Genomic DNA, 25,696 nt, shown 5'->3' with positions numbered 1-25,696 from the left:
TGTCTCAGTGGTTAGCACTACTCCATCTAGCACCATCAAATAGACACTGCAGACTCTGACCTTTGGTCCGAACCCAGTCCGGTTTTTATGACTTATTTTGACATTCTATACTCTGACTTTTTATAGATTTTTTGACAAATTATACTATGACTTTTTTCAACATACTATAATTTGACATTTTTATCACTTTTTTCAACATACCATAATTTGACTTTTTTATCACTTTTTTTCGACGTACTATACTATGACTATAGCACTGCTCCAAGTAGGAAATTTCAATAGACACCTTCTCGTGTGGAGTTTTCATGTTCTTCCAGACTTTCTTTAACAAACTATACTTTCTTATCACTTTTTCAACATACTAAAGTGTGACTTTTTTATTATTTTTTTTGACATAATATGCTATGACTTTTTATGACTTTATTCGACATACTATACAATGACTTTTTATGACTTTATTCGACATACTATACAATAACTTTTTCTACGTACTACACTACACTTTTTTTTTAACATACTATACTAAAACAATAAAAACAAGAGCATTTCTGTGGGGGAAATTAATAACATTACTAATAACTGAATTGTGATGATGGGATTCGAACCCATGCATGTAAAGGACAACGGATCAGCTTAATGAATTTAAGGTACTATGAATTTCTTGGCGTACTATACTGATTTCTACATACTATACTATGACTTTTTGACATACTACACTATGACTTTTTTATCACGTTTTTCGACGTACCATACTAGACTTTTTTCGACATACTCTACTATGACTTTTTTATCACTTTTTTCGACATACTATACTATGACATTTTTATCACTTTTTTTCACATACTATAATATGCCTGTTTTGATATACTATACTATGACTTATTCTACATACTAGACTATGATTTTGTTTAACATACTATTCCAGAACAATGATAACATGAGCATTTCTCTGGGAGAAACTGATAACAATGTTGCAAAGAGAGAGATTTAAATGCAGCAAGTTATCTTGTTAACATGCAACTGTAGCAGAATAACTGAATTGACAAGAATGGGATTCAAACCCATGCATGCAAAGAAGAATGGATCAGCTGTCAATCACCTTAACCACTCAGCCACCAACTCTGCCCTTTCTGTTACACTTTTTGACATACTATAATATGACTGTTTTATCACTTTTTTCGACATACTATACTATGACTGTTTTATCACTTTTTTCAACATACTGTACTGTCAATCACCTTATACATACTATACTGTGAGATTTTTCTCACTTTTTTAGACATACTATAGTATTACTTATAAAATGATATACTGATAATGTTCCAACACATACAAGAGAGTAATTTGATTTGAATGCAACCAGTTATCTTGTTAACATGCAACTGTAGCAGAATACCTGAATTGACAAGAATGGGATTCAAACCCATGCGTGCAAAGAAAAATGGATCAGCTGTCAATCACCTTAACCACTCAGCCACCAACTCTGCCCTTTCTGTTACACTTTTTGACATACTATACTATGACTGTTTTATCACTTTTTTCGACATACTATACTATGACTGTTTTATCACTTTTTTCGACATACTATACTATGACTGTTTTATCACTTTTTTCGACAAATTATACTATGACTTTTTTCATCATACTATGACTTTGTTATCACATTTTTCAACATACTATATACTATGACTTAACATTCACTTTTTTCGACATACTATACTATGCTTTTTTTGATAAACTATAGATTTTTTTATGACTTTTTTCAATATACTATACTATGATTTTGATACCGTTTTCGACAGACTGTACTATGACTTTTTTGACATACTATACTGTGACTTTTATCACTTTTCTTTGACATACTATGACTTTTTTTTTTAACATGAGATACTAAGACTTTTTTGGCATACTATACTATGACTTTTTTATGTCTATAGGACTTTTTATAGATTTTTTGACATACTATACTATGACTTTTTTATGTCTTTTTGACATACTATACTATGTGTTTTTTTTTCCGAAATAATATGATGACTATGTCTCAGTGGTTAGCACTACTACATCTAGCACCATCAAATAGACACTGCAGACTCTGACCTTTGGTCCGAACCCAGTCCGGTTTTTATGACTTATTTTGACATTCTATACTCTGACTTTTTATAGATTTTTTGACAAATTATACTATGACTTTTTCAACATACTATAATTTGACATTTTTATCACTTTTCAACTTACCATAATTTGACTTTTTATCACTTTTTGTGGCGTGTACCTATACTATGACTATAGCACTGCTCCAAGTAGGAAATTTCAATAGACACCTTCTCGTGTGGAGTTTTCATGTTCTTCCAGACTTTCTTTAACAAACTATACTTTCTTATCACTTTTTCAACATACTAAAGTGTGACTTTTTTATTATTTTTTTTGACATAATATGCTATGACTTTTTATGACTTTATTCGACATACTATACAATGACTTTTTATGACTTTATTCGACATACTATACAATAACTTTTTCTACGTACTACACTACACTTTTTTTTTAACATACTATACTAAAACAATAAAAACAAGAGCATTTCTGTGGGGGAAATTAATAACATTACTAATAACTGAATTGACGATGATGGGATTCGAACCCATGCATGTAAAGGACAACGGATCAGCTTAATGAATTTAAGGTACTATGAATTTCTTGACGTACTATACTATGACTTTTTCTACATACTATACTATGACTTTTTTCGACATACTACACTATGACTTTTTTATCACGTTTTTCGACGTACCATACTAGACTTTTTTCGACATACTCTACTATGACTTTTTTATCACTTTTTTCGACATACTATACTATGACATTTTTATCACTTTTTTTCACATACTATAATATGCCTGTTTTGATATACTATACTATGACTTATTCTACATACTAGACTATGATTTTGTTTAACATACTATTCCAGAACAATGATAACATGAGCATTTCTCTGGGAGAAACTGATAACAATGTTGCAAAGAGAGAGATTTAAATGCAGCAAGTTATCTTGTTAACATGCAACTGTAGCAGAATAACTGAATTGACAAGAATGGGATTCAAACCCATGCATGCAAAGAAGAATGGATCAGCTGTCAATCACCCAACCATTCACCCGCCACCAACTCTGCCCTTTCTGTTACACTTTTTGACATACTATAATATGACTGTTTTATCACTTTTTTCGCCATACTATACTATGACTGTTTTATCACTTTTTTCAACATACTGTACTGTCAATCACCTTATACATACTATACTGTGAGATTTTTCTCACTTTTTTAGACATACTATAGTATTACTTATAAAATGATATACTGATAATGTTCCAACACATACAAGAGAGTAATTTGATTTGAATGCAACCAGTTATCTTGTTAACATGCAACTGTAGCAGAATACCTGAATTGACAAGAATGGGATTCAAACCCATGCGTGCAAAGAAGAATGGATCAGCAGTCAATCACCTTAACCACTCAGCCACCAACTCTGCCCCGTCTGTCACTCTTTTTGACATACTATACTAAAAGACATACTATACTATGACTGTTTTATCACTTTTTTCGACATACTATACTATGACTGTTTTATCACTTTTTTCGACATACTATACTATGACTGTTTTATCACTTTTTTCGACATACAATACTATGACTGTTTTATCACTTTTTTCAACATACTATACTATGACATTTTTATCACTTTTTTCAACATACTGTATTGTCAATCACCTTAACCACTCAACCACCAACTCTACCCTGTCTGTCACTCTTTTTGACATACTATACTAAGAGACATACTATACTATGACTGTTTTATCACTTTTTTCGACATACTATACTATGACTATTTCATCACTTTTTTCGACATACTATACTATGACTGTTTTATCACTTTTTTCAACATACTGTATTGTCAATCACCTTAACCACTCAACCACCAACTCTGCCCTGTCTGTCACTCTTTTCGACATACTATACTAAGAGTTTTTTATCACTTTTTTAGACATACTATAGTATTACTTTTTTGACATACTATACTATGATTACTATTCCAAAACAATAACGTGAGCATTTCTCTGGGAGAAACTGATAATGTTCCAACACACACACACACACACACACACACACACACACACACACACACACACACACACACACACACACACACACACACAAAGAAGAGTGATTTGAATGCAACCAAATATCTTGTTAACATGCAACTGTAGCAGAATAACTGAATTGACAAGAATGGGATTCAAACCCATGCATGCAAAGAAGAATAGATCAGCTGTCAATCACCTTAACCACTCAGCCACCAACTCTGCCCTTTCTGTTGCACTTTTTGACATACTATACTATGACTGTTTTATCACTTTTTTCAAATACTATGACTTTTTTCGACATACTATACTATGACTGTTTTATCACTTTTTTCGACATACTACGCTAAGTGTTTAATAACGTGAGCATTTCTCTGGGAGAAACTGATAATGATAACACACACAAGAGAGTAATTTGATTTGAATGCAACCAGTTATCTTGTTAACATGCAACTGTAGCAGAATACCTGAATTGACAAGAATGGGATTCAAACCAATGCACGCGAAGCACAATGGATCAGCTGTCAATCACCTTAACCACTCAGCCACCAACTCTGCCCTTTCTACCAAACTTCTTGACATACTATGACTGTTTTATCACATTTTTCAAATACTATGACTTTTTTCAACATACTATACTATGGCTTTTTTATCACTTTTTTCGACATACAATACTATGACTGTTTTATCACTTTTTTCGACATACTATACTATGCCATTTTTATCACTTTTTTCAACATACTGTACTGTCAATCACCTTAACCACTCAACCACCAACTCTGCCCTGTCTGTCACTCTTTTTGACATACTATACTAAGAGTTTTTTCTCACTTTTTTCAAAAAACTATTCTATGACTTTTTTATCACTTTTTTCGACATACTATACTGTGAGTTTTTTCTCACTTTTTTCTGCTACACTTTTTGACCTACTATGACTGTTTTATCACTTTTTTCAAACACTATGACTTTTTTCGACATACTATACTATGACTGTTTTATCACTTTTTTCGACATACTATACTATGACATTTTTATCACTTTTTTCGACATACAATACTATGACTGTTTAATCACTTTTTTCGACATACTATACTATGACATTTTTATCACTTTTTAGACATACTATAGTATTACTTATAAAATGTATACTTATATATTATACTTATATAATGATATACTGCCCTTTCTGCTACACTTTTTGACGTACTATACTATGACTGTTTTATCACTTTTTTCAAATAGTATGACTTTTTTCGACATACTATACTATGACATTTTTATCACTTTTTTCGACATACTATGACTTTTTTCAACATACTATACTATGACTGTTTTATCACTTTTTTTTGACATACTATGCTAAGTGTTTAACAACGTGAGCATTTCTCTGGGAGAAACTGATAATGAAAACACACACAAGAGAGTAATTTGATTTGAATGCAACCAGTTATCTTGTTAACATGCAACTGTAGCAGAATACCTGAATTGACAAGAATGGGATTCAAACCCATGCACGCGAAGCACAATGGATCAGCTGTCAATCACCTTAACCACTCAGCCACCAACTCTGCCCTTTCTACCAAACGTCTTGACATACTATGACTGTTTTATCACTTTTTTCAACATACTATACTATGGCTTTTTTTATCACTTTTTTCGACATACTATACTATGACATTTTTATCACTTTTTTCAACATACTGTACTGTCAATCACCTTATACATACTATACTGTGAGTTTTTTCTCACTTTTTTAGACATACTATAGTATTACTTATAAAATGATATACTGATAATGTTCCAACACAAGAGAGTAATTTGATTTGAATGCAACCAGTTATCTTGTTAACATGCAACTGTAGCAGAATACCTGAATTGACGAGAATGGGATTCAAACCCATGCGTGCAAAGAAAAATGGATCAGCTGTCAATCACCTTAACCACTCAGCCACCAACTCTGCCCTTTCTGTTACACTTTTTGACATACTATACTGTGACTGTTTTATCACTTTTTTCGACATACAATACTATGACTGTTTAATCACTTTTTTCGACATACTATACTATACATTTTTATCACTTTTTTTCAACATACTGTACTGTCAATCACCTTAACCACTCAGCCACCAACTCTGCCCTTTCTTTTACACTTTTTGACATACTATGACTGTTTTATCACTTTTTTCGACATACTACACTATGACTGTTTTATCACTTTTTTCGACTTTTATCCAAAGTGACTTACAATTGCTATTAGAAGTCGCACACCTCTGGAGCAACTATGGGTTAAGCGTCTTGCTCAGCGACACATGTATCACAGTGGGAATTGAACCTAGAACTCCCACATTCAAACCTTAAAATGTTTTACATCTTTTATTCATTAGTTTTATACAACTTGTAAATTATTTTTTTACTTATTTAATAATAATATAATATTATTATTAACATTAATTAAAACCAGAGTTTCACATCATCTTTTACAAAAACGTTCATAAAATACTGGTATTATTCGGCTTGTTTAAGACATTGTCATTAATTAGAACCATTTCCATTTTTCCACATTTTTCTAATTCACCTTCTTACACATTTTAACCAGCAGTTCAGTGTAGCGACAGCTTTAAAAAAAAAAAAAAATTCCACTTTTGTTTGATACATTATTGGTGTTATTCAACATTTCAATGATATTCATACTAATTAAAACCATTCCCACTTTTCCAACTATTCTCACTACTTCTTCTTACGCAACTTTGTCAGCAATCCAGTTTAGCTTTAGCAATTTAGCTTTTCAGCATTGACAAGCATTTTCTGGAGGAAATGCATTTTCTAGTTATTACTGTCATTGATCCAATTTGCACATTTTATGAGATTCACTCGACTCGAGTATGCATGACTATGCATACTAACTGAGGGCTCAGATACCACATGGTCAAATTCACTTAGGTCTCAAAGCTTTAGGAGCCTGTCTCAGCACTTGTTCAAAACAAAGCAAAACATCTAGTCCAATATCGAATGATGAACCAAGAAACAAATAATTAACGTTGAAAGACATTTTATTCCAAAACTGACAACATTTTAAAAGAACAATACTCTAGCTGATTATGCATAAAAAGGTTACCTGAAGAAAGAAAGACATTCTAAAAAGCAGACTACCAATCATAAGTATCTTTAAAGTTCTGAAATGGTTACATATTGGATGATTCTGGTTTGCCCTCAGGTTTGATGATTTTAAGCTTTTAGGATCCAGAGATCACCTGGAGGATTTCAACAGCCAGTGGAACCACATCGACAGGACACCTGGAACAGAGACAAAATAAGTTATTCATTGTATCACAATTGTGTTGTTTACCTAGTGACATTAAATCTAAACAAATTTTCCTTAAAAAGGCGCAAATTAGGGCGTCCTGATTACTACACGTCCATTATTTGATTCCAGCCATTGACCTGTGTTGTATGTCATACCCCTGTCTCTCCTTTCTTGTTTACTGTCTGTATCTAACTATACTGTTCAATATAATAAAAGGCAAAAATATCATAAACATTGTCCAAACAAAGTGCAAATAATAACAATGTCACATACTGTACATATAGTTTAAAATCTTCAAAAACAGTTTTCATGGCTTCTACAAAATAAGTCTTTCTACACCTATGATGGGGCTCCATATTTCTCTCACCTACTTTTGACTCATCTTCTCTAGTAAAATTACAGACTAAAACAAATATGGAATTCATTTCAGTATTAGCCTGCCAAACCACCTACTTTTACATCAAGAAGGGGTTGGGCAGACTAAAAAGCACTGGAAATCTGAGCACAAAAGTCATCTCTGGCTTCTAACTCCGTTATTCTGAACATCCACGGTGACATATGAATTCCTGACCATTTCAGGGCTTTGGCATATTCTGAGCACTGGTACACTGGTAGATGTGCAGCTGTCTGGTTATAGTTGTATTATTGTTATTTGTTGGAAATTGGTTTCACTATGCCTGACCAACATAATGCAGCTGCAAACTTCACCGAAACCCACAGTTCAAAGTTCTCAGTGACCCAGAACCGGAGTCTCTATCATAAGTGCTGGCCTTCATGTGTAAAACTTGTAATATCTTAGTTCTAAATTATAAACTTGAGCCAAACAGTAGATGCAGAATTGATCAACTTTATCTGATTTCATCATTAACTCCATGTTTCATTAAATTAGGTGGCTGAGTGTTTATGCCTCTTGTCATACCAGCTAAGATGTAGCTGTTGTCATAAAATTCCAAGACCAAGGGGGGGGCTTTTATTTCTTCTCGAAAGTCATTAATCTACCAAAGACCTCACCTACTTCTGTCAGCATTAGCTCTGAAAATAAAAGCCTTGTGACTTCATGAACGTGACTGCCCTGTAAATGAGATTGATGCTGGGGAGCAGGCACCTGGGTGGGGAATGGTTAGGGGTGATGACAAGTGCAAACTGCCAAAGGTAATTGTTAGGGGAACCTTGTATGTTGATGACAATAAAAGTAATCAAAGGTAATTTCTAGATATGGAAGCCGAGAACACTGGAACAGGTGTGTTCATGTACAGTAGCTTGGTCCTGAGTGGACTGAATGAATAACGGGTACTGAGTCCAGTCCGTTCCTTTTTTGTGTTCCTATTTATGTTATTGCCATGAAATAGTTTTTATGATGAAAAATATCATAAGGCATGAATGTATAATAAGTAATCACCTAAGTAATATGTATTACAATGTGCAGTATTAATACTCTAGTAGTGTATTACTTGCCTTAAATTTCAAAATAAATCGTAACACTTGAGAACCGTAACCAAAATAAATAAATATTATATACAAACATACATACAGTACATTTAAAATATTGTGGCTTGGTGAAAACATCCAATCTGCTCAGACCCTACAGGCTGTCTGTAATCCCTGTAAACCCCTACGTTTTTATGCTCCACACATCTGGAACAAACTACCAGAAAACTGCAGGTCCGCCCCAACTCTCAGCTCTTTTAAATCAAGGCTGAAGACCCTTCTTTTTGATGATGCTTTTCGTTAATTTTTTATACTGAACAGTGAATTTTATTCTTGTATTTCATCTCGTATTAAATTTTAATACGGAACTGTATATTTTATTCTTGGATTTTTATTCTCGTATTAATTGTTATACTGAACTATGATTTTTATTTATGTATCTTATATGGTATTAAATTTGTATTCGTTAATATTTTTATTCTTATTTGTAATCCCTATGTTGCTCTTTGTTTTTTAATGTTTGATGTTTTGTGTAAAGCACTTTGAGTTGCCTTGTGCTGAAATGTGCTATATAAATAAAATTGCCTTGCCTAATCTAACGCTCCTATCTCCCCTCTCCCTCCCTCGCCCTCCTCCCAGGTGTCTTTGAGGGCAGCCTGACAGCCAGGCCAGCAGAGTTGATGAAAACCTCAATAATTAACCTAATTAACACAGCTCCCCGAGTCCTCGGAAATCCTTGAAAGTTTGTGAATATAGAATAACATAAAAAGGATCAATAAAAGTTTCAGGACAAACTTTAGAGTTTGGTTACTCATTAAATCCCTACACTTGGTTTTAGATTACAGTGAACGGCTACAGAACCACATTAGCCTGACACTTCCTAATTCTGCTTTCTTCATCTCAATGGATTCTTCACAGAAGAAAAAAAAAAAAACTAATTCATAAAACACATAAAAACTAATTTCACTGACAGATTGGCTGTAGCTCCATCTCTTTACAACATAGTCATCAACAACTGGCCAGTTTAAAATCTGCTCTCAGTTGTGATTGACTGAAGACATAAACACACCCCTGACATGTTTGTCTACATTAAAATGAAGAGAAACAAATGCCTGACCATGTAACAGAGCAACATATGTGTTCTACTGAATGGATGTTATTTAATAATTGGTATAAAACTGGATAATGCTAAAATAGTTTCTACACAGTTGTCATATTTAGTCTTTTTTCAGTATTGCAGATATTAGTGGGCATCACTACTACCGGCTTCATGTTTGATTGAATGCAGCAATAAACTAAAGATCAGGTTTTGGGCCTCAAGGTTTTTCTTTAGGATGGAGAACTGTAAGTGACGCTCCTCCCCTCCCTCTACACTCGCTCTGGCTTGAGGTTTTGAAAAGGCATTCCTCAGGTTGCCATGGTAAAGGCTGAATGACATCATTTGGGTTCGGATCTCAGCCCAGACCTTCCCTCTCCTTCCCACTCTTCTTCCGTCTATTCTCTCTGCCCCAACTCCTCTCATCCTCTCAATTAACCCCCCCCCTCCTCTTCTCTCTCCTCATAACTCCTTTCATCTCCTGCCCTTTCTCCTAAAACCTCTGCTCCCATCCTCCTACCACTAAACCAGTGGGAGTGTGCCAGTCTCAGCCACTTCAAAGGCTGGAGCTGATCTCTGCTTTCATCTGCCAGAGAGGGAGAGGATAGAGAGGAGACAAGAAGTGGGAGAGGAAAAGCACAAGAGAAGAGAAAGAGGTGAAAAAGAAAGAAAATGGAGGGGAGAGAGAGGAGGAGAAAAGGGTATAGAAGGCGATCAAAAGGGAAGAAAAGGGGTGACAGAGGAGAAAAGAGGAGAGAGGGAGGGGAGAGTAGGAGAGGCTTCTATAGCAGGACAACAATACACCTTTATTATTGATCTGACAGGGTGTGTGTGTGTTTGTGTGATTAAGATTAACTTTTTTTTTATTTGTGTGTATCCATTATGTGTTTGTATATGCAGCTGTATGTGTGTGTATGTGTGTGTGTGTGTGTGTGTATATTCAGTTAAGTTTATTATTTATTGTGTGTAACACAGATCGCTGGTCTCATACATCAAGAGATCAAAGGAAGTATGGTCACTACGGCGACAAAACCCTTGGCTCAAAGAGGGAATACACATTTGGCCCACCTACTCATAAAAGGCTGCCAGATGCAACACACACAAACACACACACACACACACACACACACACACACACACACACACACACACACACACACACACACACACACACACACACACACACACACACACACGCAGAGGTCCCATACACTACTGTTCTGAGTGTGTGTGTACACTCTGTCTCCAGGAACTTTGCATTGCAGTGCAAACATTTTAAAATATTAGCATGTCCACATGCTTCTGGCTAAGGCTAGGCACTTCTTGGAAGCTATGTTTTATGCTGCAGAGAACAGAGGCCCGTTCCAGAAAGCAGGTTAAGTGAAAACTCTGAGTTTGTTAACCCGGAGATGATGGAAACTCTGGGTTTTCTGTTTCAGAAAGAGAGGTAACTTCACCTCAGAGTCAGTTACTATGGTAACTGAGCCTGTGAACCTAACCTGGTCGGGAGCAGGTTTTCTTCAAGAAACCTCGAGTTTGCCTCAGTGTCCTCCCTCTGACACAGCGCTCTCTCATTTCCTCATTCATTCATTCAGTCTATATCAGGCGCATTTGCCATCTGCATGAATAAAAAACAGTGTTGGTTTATTAACTATGTTAGGCAGACGTTTTTTTTCTCAAACATGGCATATCCTTTTATCGACGATGCCATTGATGAAGCTGTATTACTTCACAGAGAGTTAAACATACGTTGGGAGATGATATTGAGGCCTGACTAGATGTATTTTCATTTCCAGATAACTACCTATTTGAGCGGTATAGTTTTTCTTCAGTCGATCAGCTATAGATATCTTATCCGTCCTCATATCACCAACGTCACCGATCGTGGACATGCTCTTACATCCCCGCAGATTCTGTGTCGCATTGTGTTTTTTTGCAAATGGCAGTTTTCTTTACAACATTGGTGATGCGGAGCATATTGGTAAAGCCACTGTATGCAAAGCCGTCAGAAAAGTGTGCCTCGCTCTGAAATGTTTTTAAACAATTTTGTAGTGTTTCCTGGACACAAATCAGTGAGAGCCATTAAAAATAAATAAATGATTATACATTTTAATTCTCTTAATGCAACCTCAGAATAGGATTAGTTTACTTTTTTGCCCGCACGATTGCACCTAAATGAAATTATAGGTGTAACACCATTCCAGTTTTCACCAGTAATATTATACATGTGATTAAATATGAAATTAATACACTATTTTAGAGCTTACGCATTGACTTGAGCAGCAATTTTCTCCCACACCAATTCTCGCTATTTTGCAGCAGCAGCCGTGTTGCTTTTTTTTTTAACAGAATATATATTCAAACTCGCTGTATGTGCGCATGAGTAGTTCCAGTTCCAGAGGGGTAAATATGCCGACCGATTTGTTTGTGGTTGTTGCCATGGTGAATCGTAGTATCATGGCTCCATTCATGCTGTCTTTTAATAGTGGTGGTGCAAGCCCTTAACTCTGAGTCGACCTACTCTGAGTTGATTGAACCAACTCAAATCAGCTGTTCTGGAAGCGAAAACTCAGAGTTTCCCATCTCAGGGTAAATCAACTCAGAGTTCAGGGGTAGACTCAGAGTTTGTTAAACCTCCTTCTTGAAATGGGCCCCAGCCGCTCAGATGCTGTTAAGCCTCAGCCTCCTGCTATCTATTCTCTTCTTCACTGCTGGTTTCAGAATTGTGGATTGAGTCAAGTAAAGAGACAGCAATTGTAGGTTCAGCAGCTTAAGTGATAATGATGGTGGCACTGATTTGGTCAACGAGACTGCCATTCTGCTGCTCATCCATCTCCCTTCTCACTCTGAGAGTCAGTGTTTGCACATTCAGGACTTTGTCAGGTGTAAGTCTTTTGAACTTTGGGTCAAGGGCTGTGGAGAGGATCACTGTGTTTGGTGCCTTGTCTAAGAAAGAAGGTTCCCTCTTCCATCGCTGTTGCCAGCTGCTCTGTAGCATTGAGTTGGAAAGCCAGCACCGGAGCTGACTCGAAGGCAGCACTCTGGGTGGAATTCAATAGCCCCTTCACAAGTTGAGGGACTGCAGAGATTCTTATGTATTTCTCCATACTCATGAAGACAGTGGCACATTCAAAAGCTTTAGAGGAGTCACACAGTATTCTCATGTGGAATGTGCTGTTCCACCTTGTGCTTATGTCATGAACAAGCCTGTGCTCACATGTGGCGATTTGTTGCCGTTTCTCTCTTAGCTTGTGGGCGGCTAGCTCATGTTTAAAAAAAAAAAGATAAACAAAACACTTGCAGCCCCAATAGCTTTTTCAATACTTGAGTGCTTCAATGCAGAATTGATCACGAGTTGCAAGGTATGGCCTTTGCAGTGCACAGAGGACCAACCATGTGCCTCCTCGAGTATGATTGCCGCTGCCATAATATTGGCATCATTGTCATGCACAATGCCGATAATTTTGCTAGGAGGAATGGTGGTAAGGCAAATTGACTCCATGTCCCAATTATCTTTGATGTAATGGCATGTAATGCCAAGGTAGGCTTCAGCGGCTACACATGTCCATACATCAGTCGTGAGAGAAATGTTGATGTTGGCTTTTATATTAATCTTCACTACCTGGAAGGTCTCTTGATATTTCCTCTCCATCAGCGTAGTAAAATGGGTCCTTGAAGGAAGAGTGTAACCAGGGTAGAGGGCATTGATCAATGCTCTGAAGCCATCATCTTCAACCATTGATAGCGGCCTCATGTTTAGAACACTAACTGTCAAAACAGCTGCTTGCTGTGGTGTGCACAGCGCTTTATTCCCCATCAAGTAGCCACTCATGGTGAGTTGTTTTTTTCTGAAATGAGAAAGACATGCACAAGGCATAATAGTGCAATTTACATAAAACTCAATACATGCCTTGTTGTTTTAATTAATAATTGCTAATGTAAAGGCCAGTAACCCAAAGGCCAAGTACAGACAAGACAATACCATTTTTTAAATAAACAGATATGCTCCAAACAATGCAATTTGTCCTAGCTTACTCCTTACAGTGTCTCACTCTGACCTGATTTCAACAAATTAACACTTTGAAATAGATTAAAGCTTTAGTGTGTAACTTTTGGATATCAATAAACGCCCGTTACATTGAAGCCATTGCCAAAAGAATTGATACAAAGCTAATTAAGACTACCAGCTCGACAAAACTCTCTCTGTATTTCTCAATATGGCTATGTTCAGAAGATTGTGTCGTTCGGTGACTTTCCCGCGCAGAAGCTCAAGTGAATGGAATTACCTCTTCTGAAGAGTCCATCGTGTTTTTTTTAATCCTGCGTGTCCTCCTTGCTTTCAGGTAACTGCGTGGAGAAGAGTGGGGGAGCGTTCACAATCACGATCACGATCACGTAAGGCTTGTATCATGTGGGCGCGCTGACAGTTTTGTTGTCATTACTTAAAATTCCTCATGGGGGCGACAGAAACTACGCACTATAGCTTTAATCATTAACTTGCCATAATTGTAATAATTGATTAGCTCTACCGGGTAGTGTTAATTAGCTTGCTAGACTTAGTTAGCTATACCACCTCTGCTCTACCACTTACCACGTTGTCATGCAACATTGAAATATAACTTAATAGACCAAGCTGGATCGCAAGCAAATATCAGCTATTAGAAAAACAAGAACTACCTCTAGAGGCCGCTATTGTAATGCATGATGCCAGCAGACCCTTCTCAGCTCTCGTGTACTGTGTAATGAATGACAGCGCGCGCTTCTCAGCCGCTCCAGCAACGGACGCAACCAGGAAAAACTATCGGTATGGATTTTTGCCGATAACGATAGTTCCACCAATCAACTATCAAAAAAAAAAAAAAAAAAAAAAAAAAAAAAAAAAAAAAAAAATAAAAAAAAAAAAAAAAAAAAAAAAAAAAAAAAAAAAAAAAAAAAAAAAAAAAAAAAAAAAAAAAAAAAAAAATATAAAAAAAAAAAAAAAAAAAAAAAAAAAAAAAAAAAAAAAAAAAAAAAAAAAAAAAAAAAACGTCCAAAAAACCATTGTTGGAAGGTTTCTGGCTTCTTCTATTACATGAAATAATCTGCGTACATTATCTGCAGCATGACGCTTTGGTCCGCGAAGTGGCCCGTGTGGATGTCGTATTGTCCTCCATATCCAACTCCCGACAGAAAACGTCCGCATCTCTCCCTCCGTGAGTCACTCTCAGGGTGGCCGCGTAGATAAGGAAGTTTGGGATGCCTTTAGCATGTAGCTTACGTTGTACTTCTATAAACTCTTGGCGCCGCTGGACAGTGAATGTGCTGTAATCAGGCTTAAAGCATAGCGTTGCTTTGGAATCATGAATTGGCCCTTTCTGCTGTATTTGTCTCACCCCCTGGAGGATTGCTTGACGGTCCTGATATCTCAAACACCTAAAAATCAGAGTATGTGTCGTTGCACCCTTGCCGTAGATTCGGTGTGCTCTGTCAATTTCGATGACAGCCCTGTAAGGCGGGAATCCAGACTGATCTTGCAGGAACCCAACTGGGTCATCCTCTTTTAGTCCAATGATGCGTACATTGTTGCGTCGGGATCTGTCTTCCATTTCGGCTAGCTTATGCTCAAATTTCTTCTGGTCATCAACACAGGCCCCTCACCATGTGTCTCATCTGCCTGTTTTCCCCGTGTCTTGTCCATTCGTTGCATCAGCTCATGTACGATAGCTCCCCGTCTCTCAAGCTATGTCCTGATGTTTTGCAGCAAGGTATTAATTTCTGCTAGCACTCCCCTCACTACGCTGTGGACCACCAATTCAAGCACACTTCGTTGCCCCTCCAAGACCTTGGCTACAATGTTCTCCATGTTTAGGTCCACGCTAGCATCATTAGCCCTGTTAGCCGCTGCCATGTTGGCAGATTTCCGTGTCTGGGTAAATGACTCCGACGACAACGAGACCTGCTTTTTTGCGCCTGCAGGCATTTCACTGAGTCGAAGAAGAAGGAATAGACCTGTTTTTTCAATAAAAATACGGAGGTAGGTGAGGAGCTCTAGCACTGAGCAACCATTGCGGCTGACAGTCATGTGACCTCTCCCCAGCTATTTTTTATAATTGAATTATATTAATTTCAACGATTCAATGTTGCAGCCCTATCCTGCTTTGCAGTAGATCTCGCTTAGCTCGACAAAAACACGGTGAAAGTGACCACGTTTTAGGTATAGAGTGGCAACACAGTCATGCCATCAAATGAGGAAGTACAATCTCTTTCAGCTTTAAGACTGATTTTGCTTTTTCATTTAAAATATATGTAGAAATGTTTATAAAGATATGTAAAGCTATTTACTTCTTCCAAATATGACGTTTTATGTTTACATAATAAAGCATCCTTTTAAAAAAAAATTTCACAAAGTTGCAATGTAAAGTAAAACTATTAAATAAAGCAGTTACAGTCTGAGTATGTGCAGATGTATTTTATTAAGCTTGTGTTATTTGCTGTACGGTTAAAAGTGAGCATTACACTTGAAGCAGAGTACATTTCTTGTGGCTCAGATTGTATTGATCTGGGTTCTGAGTTTCCATTATCTTTACCGTCACCACACAAAGCTTGCAGTGCCCATACTCATAAATCTTAGAATGAAGCTGTTACTTTGTCAGGTATGTGAGGTGGTGCAGGTCATGTTTCCTGCCATGTTTCCTGCCATTGATATAAGATCTCAAGAGACTCCCAAACAAAGAACAAGTTTTGTTTTTATTACATGTATATATTTAATCTCTTAGCTCTTTGTGAGCCAATAAGATGACACTGCCTTACCAGAAGATTGCATCCTTTCAATTAACAACTGGGATAAGGTCAGTTTTGACACTTGTAATGCAGACATGTTCAGACATATACAAATAATAAGATGAGGAGGAGATGTATCTAAATCACAAAATGATTTGTTATTGGTGCACTTTGAGGTATGGTTTCAACACTGATGTACATGCATTACTGACAGAAATGAGCGCCTTATAGGGACAAATCTAAAAAGTCTAGTTTTGCAAGTTATTAAAGAAAAATATGATTATTTTGTCAATCTTAGATTTATGCAAATTGTTATATCAGAATGGTATAATAGAAGGAATATTCCATAAGATTCATATTTTACATGACGCACACAAGCTCATTTAAGCAGCAGAAACACGCACCTGTTGGATGTAGTTATGTCCTTCAGTAGACTAATTAGCTCCGCCCCTTCAGGACATTTTATCCAATCAGATTGCTCTGTAGTCTGAACCTGGATAAAGAGGAAGAGAGGAAGAACAAAGTGAGTGAGAAAGACCTACGGTACGGTTAGATTAGTCTTCAGTTAAATGGCAGTCGTCCACACCCAACAAAGGATGTGATGATATGGGTTTGACATAGGTAATACATAAACACTGAGCAGTATATGAGAGCATAGCTGCTCTTTGTAGTCTGGTAGTGTAATATTTTATAAAAAAAAAAAAGGAGATGACACAGTTAGTAATGACACAATACATCACCATTTCTGTGCAACTCTCCAACTGTGCAAATTCTCAGTCAAACTTGAACAAAAGTGAATTTATGGATTAATGCATGTTCCCAAGCCCTATGGACAGGATTTATATAGGATAACATAAATGTCTATCAGTGTGTTAATTATTGTCATCTCAACAAAGCAAAACCAGTCGTGATGCTTTGCAAACATGCTTTTTTTTGTCCTCTTTTTCAGGCTATTGGAGAGATTAATCAGAGGAGGAAGACAAGCAGCTATAACCAATGTTTCACTTATAATAAGAAACCAATGATGATACATTTGTACATTAGAAATGTAATTTTCACATTGTTATCTTTTCACAGTGACACTCAAAAACATCCATAGAAAACTACATTATAGTCTGTGTTATCCTCACAGAATCAATTTGCAAGTTACCAAGACCAACTGCTGAGTGACATCACACTCATTTGTCAATGCCATTTTAAAGTAAATTGATCAAAGAGCTAATTTGCCCAAAGTCTGGTTGAATATATGCATGCAAGCACACATGCATGCGCGCACACACACCCATGTTACATGAGGGCTTTTTCACATAAGTCGTTTAGATTCTTGCACTCCTTACTTCACCTTGCTAGCGGTCATAATGTTGTTGCTCCATTAGTTTATTTTATGATTCTACTAAACTGCTAAACTTGGACACCACTCCGGATTAGACTGGCTAAAGCTATTCAGCTAAAGAGTATTCCTCTGTCTTCCCTCACCAAATTTACCTCCTACATCATTTGTTCCTTCTCTTTGTCATCCATGTGTTTTTATTCTTGTCCCGACATGTCCCACCACACCTTGATGTCTAGGCTCCACACCCACCCAGGAACACCTGGTCCACAGACTGCACATGTGCGTGCATGCATGTGTCTCACTTAAAAAAGGGGCTTTTACAGTGTTTAAACTGATAGCCAAGTTAAGTTTATTAATATGGCGACAGCTTGTTTAAATATATTCCAATAAGTAATGAAAACTGTTGCCTATGTCTCCTTAAGTGTTGTTCAAGGTGTGTGTGTTTTTGCATTGCAATGCAAAGTTCCTGGAGAAAGAGGGTGTGTGTGTGTGTGTGTGTGTGTGTGTGTGTGTGTGTGTGTGTGTGTGTGTGTGTTTGTGTGTGTGTGCATGTGTGTCCGCGTGTTTGGTGAGCGTGTTCTCTCTGATCTCCGGTGACATCATCACCCCCGTCTCTGTGGCGACACAGCATGGGTGTTGCTAGGCAACGGGGTTAGAAGGAGACAAAGACGCTCCCCTCACTTGCTTACTTTTCTCACAAACACACACTTTCTCCATCAGGGTGAGGTAACATTCATGTGTGACTGACAACCAACTACTAAACACACACACACACACACACACACACACACACACACACACACACACACACACACCTGCTTATGATCTCTTTTCCATCCCTGTTCTCCACCACGTCTTCCCCCTTATTAACAGTCCTCTCTCCCCATCTCTACCTGACCAACAGCCTGACCCAGACATACAGACTTCCAAGGGAAAAAATTAACAGGAGCACACTGATTGACTTGTGCAAACACAATTTTGCACAATTAAAAGCTGTGAGTCATTCAGTGTGCTCCTGTCCTTTTTTTTCTCCTTTCTTTGAAGTTTGCTGTCCTCGAACTAAGAGGCACATGATTCAGCTGCATACTGCTGGAATACATGCGGAGAACCCTGTTTCGACAGCCAGACAAATTCAGATATGTTGCCTCTCAGAAAGACAGTACAGGGCTGTCATAATAGAGATTAAATACAAACAAGTGACAGTGTTGTACATTTACCAAAATAAATGTATATATATACAGTACAGGCCAAAAGTTTGGACACACCTTCTCATTCAATGTGTTTCCTTATTTTCATGACTATTTACATTGTAGATTCTCACTGAAGGCATCAAAACTGTGAATAAACACATATGGAATTATGTACTTAACAAAAAAGTATGAAATAACTGAAAACATGTCTTATATTTTAGATTCTTCAAAGTAGCCACCCTTTGCTTTTTTTGATAACTCTGCAAACCCTTGGTGTTCTCTCAATGAGCTTCATGAGGTAGTCACCTGAAATGGTTTTCACTTCAGAGGTGTGCTTTGTCAGGGTTAATTAGTGGAATTTTTTCCCTTATTAATAAAAAAGCAAAGGGTGGCTACTTTGAAGAATCTAAAATATAAGACATGTTTTCAGTTATTTCATACTTTTTTGTTAAGTACATAATTCCATATGTGTTCATTCATAGTTTTGATGCATTCAGTGAGAATCTACAATGTAAATAGTCATGAAAATAAAAAGGAAATGCATTGAATGAGAAAGTGTGGCCTGTACTGTGTGTATATATATATATATATATATATATATATATACACACACACACACACACACACACACACACACACACACATCACATGACTCTGGCCAATTGAGGGAATGATGGATGGATGATGGATTAATACATGTCCATGTTTCAGGCTCTAACATTTAAAAGGTTACAATAATTGGACGTAATATGCTTTGACATTTTGGAGACTGCGCTGAAACATTCCGGCCTCTGGAGATGAGAGAGGACGACGCTTCTAAACACAAGATTAACAGTGTAAAGAGAAACACAGGACAACATCAACATCCTGCCTGGCCTCACAGATCCAAGTTGGACATGTAGTAAGTGAACATAATTTAACAAAAAATACTACATACGGTAAACATTATTTCTGCCTGAAATGTTAACATCACAGTTTTATGGGGTTTTATGTGTGAAAGTGGCTTGAAAAAGATATGAATTGTGCATAAATATTCAAGGACTAATCACTGAACACGAATTCTGTGTTGCCAGAGAGACTACTAAGTTAGAAAAAATGACAAATCAAAGTGCTAAAACTGTTTAAACAAAATAATAAATGCTTATTTATCTGACAACTTTTTATATATCCTGTTTCATTTAATTAGCATTCCCCTTTAAGTCCTTCCAAGTTGTGTGTGTTGAAGAGAAAGACAAGTTGAAAATTTCACTAATTCAGACTTGATTTACTCTCCCTCTCTCCTCCTTTGCAGTTTCAAAGCTATTAGCGGGATCTTTGATTGAGATTAACAGAGCCCTAAAATTAATGTAAGATAATTAAATGCCTTTGTTGAAGGGCAGGCACTTGTCTGAGTGTGTAGGTGTGTGCGTGTGTTTGAGAGAGAATGTGTGAGTCACTGCGTTTCTGGGAAGGTGCACAATGCTGTCCGCCAACTGATTAGCTGATTGATAATGAGATTCAAGAAAACTCAACTTAGCAAAGGGTTTTAAGATGTTGATTTCAGTTTTACTTTAAAACTGTAGCTACTGGACCGTAATGAGAAAAAAGTACAAGGTGGGGGATGAGCATTGCAAGACTATTCTGAGGGAACTTTAGAATCTTTTAAATTAACTAATCTACAATGAGTCACATGACTAAATGTCCAGAATGGTAGATCGGTATTTTTCTGAGCAAATAAATTAGTCCTGCTCCTAGCACCGAGCAGCTTAGTGACTCATCCACTAGCTACGAGGAAATGGCTTCAACACACACAGTTGCTCAGGGTGGTAAGCAGGATAGAATAAACTGTACATACCCTGATGTTAGCACAGGGGGTAATGAGAGGACTTTTCACAAGAGGACAAATTTGCTACAACAGACAGACACAAAAAGAGAAAGAGGTTAGTCTGTGAGCTTGTGTGACAGAGTTTGTGTGTTGGTGGTTCAGGTGGCTGGAACTAATTGGTAAGAGGAATCAAAATACACACATGCAAACTCTCTCCCTGCCACACAGACACACACACACACACACAGACAAATGTAAGGTAGTTTGCAGACAAAGCCTTCAGTCACATCATATGATCTCAGGGTAATAGCTGACCTTGTGTCCCACGTGCAGAAACTATTTCATGACCCTACGGCCAAGCCAAAACATTAGGAATGCATTTTACATAATTCATACGGGTCTACAGCAAATCAGTACATTTTTCACATTGGTCATGTTGAATTTAAGATCAATTTTCACTATACTGCCCTCACCAACCCTCCCTCTCTTTTACCTAGCAGTTAAAATTAATATTGGAGACCTGTGCAAAGCTCTGGATTAAATTCAATGACTATATATTTTTAAACATCCAATACCAATTAAATAACTTATTCCTAAAGTATCTGTATCATGACAACTTAAAGTGATGGTTCGGAGTAATTTCACCCTAGGCTGCTTTGCACCTTGACCTCGAGCCAAACAACCCCCAATAAGCTTTTTTCCCTTGTTATAACGTTGGTCGAGTTAGCGTTATCAGCTGGTTAGCTTAGTGCAGGCGCTAATGGATCCAGGTTTGTATCTCGTAAATAACCCCACTAATAATGACCGGATTGATACCAAACGTCTACACTAGTACAAATAGTTTATGTACTTATAAAACAGGGCATTAGAAAGTTTGTAACTACACCAGAAGTATATTTAAATAACACTTTCCTGATGGATACTGCTCACGGCTGCTATCGCGCAAGATCACGCAAGATCACACACAGAGCACAACATCTATTGCCGGAAGAGACTACTAGTAAAGAAGAATCAAGAAGCGAGTGAACAGCAGAAGCAGCTACAGCAGCGTGAGGCGATAGGACAAGATGCCACACAGTTGTATATATCCTGGCTGCGGTTTAAAAGCTAAAAAGTTCAATCCAGAGACATTCCATGATCTGCCGTTTCGATACAAAGACCCAGAGCTTCTACAACAGTGGCTTGTCATTCTCAAAATGGGATCTCGCGCGATAGCAGCCGTGAGCAGTATCCATCAGGCAAGTGTTATTTAAATATACTTCTGGTGTACTTACAAACTTTCTAATGCGTTTTATCGTTTTATAAGTACATAAACTATTTGTACTAGTGTAGACGTTTGGTATCAATCCGGGCATTATTAGTGGGGTTATTTACGAGATACAAACCTGGATCCATTAGCGCCTGCACTAAGCTAACCAGCTGATAACGCTAACGCTACCAACATTATAACAAGGGAAAAAAGCTTATGGGGGGGTTGTTTGGCTCGAGGTCAAGGTGCAAAGCAGCCTAGGGTGAAATTACTCCAAACCATCACTTTAAGTATGGTTAAGTTTAGCCAAACAAAACTCCTTGTTTAAGGTTAGAGAAATTATGCCATCGTGGTTTAAAAAAATGAAGCATTGATTGTCTTTGGTGTCAAAGTAAAATGCTTTACTTCCACGCCCTTACTTGTCCCCATGCTACATAAACAGCATACTGCTTCCAGCATTGCAACTAAGTGTTGGCACTGGGTGTAAATCTTTTACAGCAGAATCATCCAATATGAATTGACTTCCTAGGAATGCTGGGCTGCAGAATGGACACCAAATATGTTGTTTGATTGTTTTGCAACTGGCTTTGTCTAATGTGGTAGGAGTCTTTGATAAGTATTTTACTGGCAGTTTAGTTAACTTTGTCATTGGCCTTTTCATTAAAGTGAATTACTTGGTCCGTCAATTAAAATTCTTAGTCAAATTACAGTATGCCTCAATTTATCTTCTACCTGAATTAGTGAATTGTTACAGTGTAATTTAATTGTTGTGTGTGTCCATCAGGGCAAGAAACTGCCACATTGTTAAAACCTGCCTAACTCTGATAAATGTTAGCTGCAGCTGCTTAAGTTTTCTCCATGCAACCACATAGAGCTAACGTTATTTAGTGCATTTGGGGAATAGACGCGTCACTAAATCTCCACCTGCTTTACACTCTCTTACGAGTCAGCCGTCTTTGGCCTGTGCTACAAATCATTTTGACTATCAGACAAAGTTGGACAGACATTCGAACAGAGCGTGACAAGAAGATACAAACCACCACTTTTTCTCCCTCTCCGACTTGCTCCCTCTGTCAGTGTAGTTCTGGTGAAACTACACTCTTTTTTCAGAACAGCAGCACAGCAGGGCTGTCTGTGCGTGTGCCTGCATGGAGTTTCTTTTCATTATTCCAGTATTGTCATTCTGTTGTGGCGGCAGTTAATATTTCAACCACCCAAAATACAAACACAGGGCCAAGATTCTTGAATCATACAGTGATATTCAAACATGTTTCAGTGCTGTGATATGACGAATATTGGCACCAGATAAAATGTCATACAAGCAATGTTGACATGTGTGTGATGTTGGTCTATGTGTGTGTGTGTGTGTGTGTGTGTCTGCATGCCATTATGTGCACTAAACTCACCAGTCGTTTGATGATCCTAAGTGTTGTGCGTTGGCTTCGGGGGATCTCGGTGTGCATGTGTGTGCGCAGCACATGTGAAAAGCTTTGCAAACAGGAAGGTGACAGACAGTCATAACCCTCTCCTCCATACAGCTGGACCAGTAGGGACAGACACTGAATAGACTCCTCCCAAACCTCCTGGTTTTCAGTGGACAGCTACAAGCAGAGAAAATCAGTTAATAAATGGAGCGATAAAATAACTCCATGCACCATGGTTCTGGTTACTGTGGTTACTATGGGCCATCCTTCTTCTACTACACTAGGTGTACCTACAGTACATATCATAGATAAAATATTGAAATAGAAATGTGAAATTAATTCAGACAATTAATTCACATTTTCACCCTCACAGTCAAGAGATATTTATTAAAATGAATAATTAAAGCAACTATGTGCAAATTAATACGAATTTTCCATTAGCTTTAATAGTATTGTGCAGGTTTCTGTAATTCTAAGTGACAGAAAATTCCATACAAACACTGCCAAAAGTTATTTACTGTATATGGATATATCAATGTATTTGGCCATATCAAGTAAATATCAAAAAATGTTACACAGAAGCATCCAGTGTATCCGGGTTAGATTACTACCGGTAATTGACCTCTTACTAAATTAATGAATGTAATGCACTAATGCACAGTAAATCATAATACTTGCCTTGCAAGGCAACTACTCTTCAGAATTATATTCTTTTAACACAAGCAAGTTTGAATGATTTTAATTAGATTCAGGGATCATATTAATGCCGCTGCTCTTTCTATTTCACTAATCTCCCATGGGGCAAAGGGGCTGCACGGAGGCTGGGGGTGTGTCAGCTGCCCCCTTAACCCTCTCATACACAACCACACACACAGACACCCACCCAACACTCAATGTGTCAAGTATAAGTAAAAACCTCTATTGTGTCCCTTGAGACCTCCTCTTCTTCTCCTCCCACTTTCCTACTCCCCCTCCTTTACTTCCTCAACTTCCCAGGATGCCTCACAGGACCCTCTCTATTTTTCTTTTGCATGGATTCTCCATATTTCTTCCATTCTCTCCCCTTGCCTGTGAATCTGATTTCATCCTCTCACATCTATTTTATCCTTTTTTTCTCACAGAATCCTCTACCTTCTCTTCTCCAACTCCTGTTGTGTTTTGAAATACTTACAACTCATTGTTCAGTATAAATAACGTTTAGAAGGCATAATTCATCAAGTAATTACATTTAATTGTAACTCGAATATTAAAGTACCTCAATCATAATCTGAGATTATTAATGCAGATAGAGCAGGACGTTATTTTTGCATCACATTATTATTTAATATCTGATTTTAAGTGATTATTTAATCCTCAATAGTGTGTATAGTGCCAGAAGGTGTGGATGTATGAATGGCTACTGGGATACCATTTCCACATTTCTCTTAGCAGAAAGGCCAAGGTTGTACTCACTCTTATCTTCCTTTTTTTTTTTTCAGACTACATCACATTCTGTGCTGGCACTTGAAGATATAAGAGCCTCTTCTGCAGATTTCCTGGATTCATATTTGTAGTAGCTGTAGTATAAATACTTCAGTAAACTACAATACTCATCTGTATTGAGCAGCAGGCAATGTGCAAGGAGCAAACTGCTTGTATATAACATTCCTAAAATAATTTCACATGTAGCATAGCCAGTAAGTAAGAATACTATGTAACCTGTAACTTTGCTACTTTAACCGAATCGGAGGAACAGAGGCTGAATGAAAGTGCATTACAAGCATTTTACTTGTATCTTTGAAAATAGTTTACTGTACGACTGCTTGACAACTTTAATACTTTGATATTATAATACTATACCAGCATACACATTTTTTTTTGGAAGACAGCTAATTAGGGAATAACTTTAAAATGAGCTTGATCAGTAGTGTTGCTGTTTACAGTGCAATCAGATGTGGGAATACGTTTGAGAAGTAATATGGGAGAAGG

At 37.2% G+C, this 25,696-nt stretch overlaps 1 protein-coding gene across 8 annotated transcripts in view; it reads right to left on the bottom strand.

Moving 5' to 3' along the window:
* Positions 1–7,173: 7,173 nt before the first annotated feature.
* Positions 7,174–25,696, bottom strand: part of ulk4 (unc-51 like kinase 4) — a 102,320-nt gene continuing 83,797 nt past the window's right edge. For 4 of the 8 annotated variants that reach the window (XM_039806747.1, XM_039806750.1, XM_039806745.1 and 1 more), the window contains 5 exons: positions 23,711–23,905; positions 21,086–21,139; positions 17,133–17,221; positions 13,592–13,817; positions 7,174–7,435 (listed from right to left, as the gene is read on the bottom strand). In XM_039806747.1, coding sequence (XP_039662681.1) covers positions 7,403–7,435; positions 13,592–13,817; positions 17,133–17,221; positions 21,086–21,139; positions 23,711–23,905 — 597 coding nt within the window. In that variant the 3' untranslated portion in view covers positions 7,174–7,402. Of the gene's footprint in view, positions 7,436–13,591; positions 13,818–17,132; positions 17,222–21,085; positions 21,140–23,710; positions 23,906–25,696 lie in introns of those variants that run through there. The other 4 variants (XM_039806749.1, XM_039806751.1, XM_039806752.1 and 1 more) reach the window with 4 other exon arrangements.

Source organism: Perca fluviatilis, chromosome 7 (assembly GCF_010015445.1).
Source record: "Perca fluviatilis chromosome 7, GENO_Pfluv_1.0, whole genome shotgun sequence".
In the NCBI taxonomy this organism is placed as follows: domain Eukaryota; kingdom Metazoa; phylum Chordata; class Actinopteri; order Perciformes; family Percidae; genus Perca; species Perca fluviatilis.
This window is presented reverse-complemented; position numbering and strand designations above follow the sequence as displayed.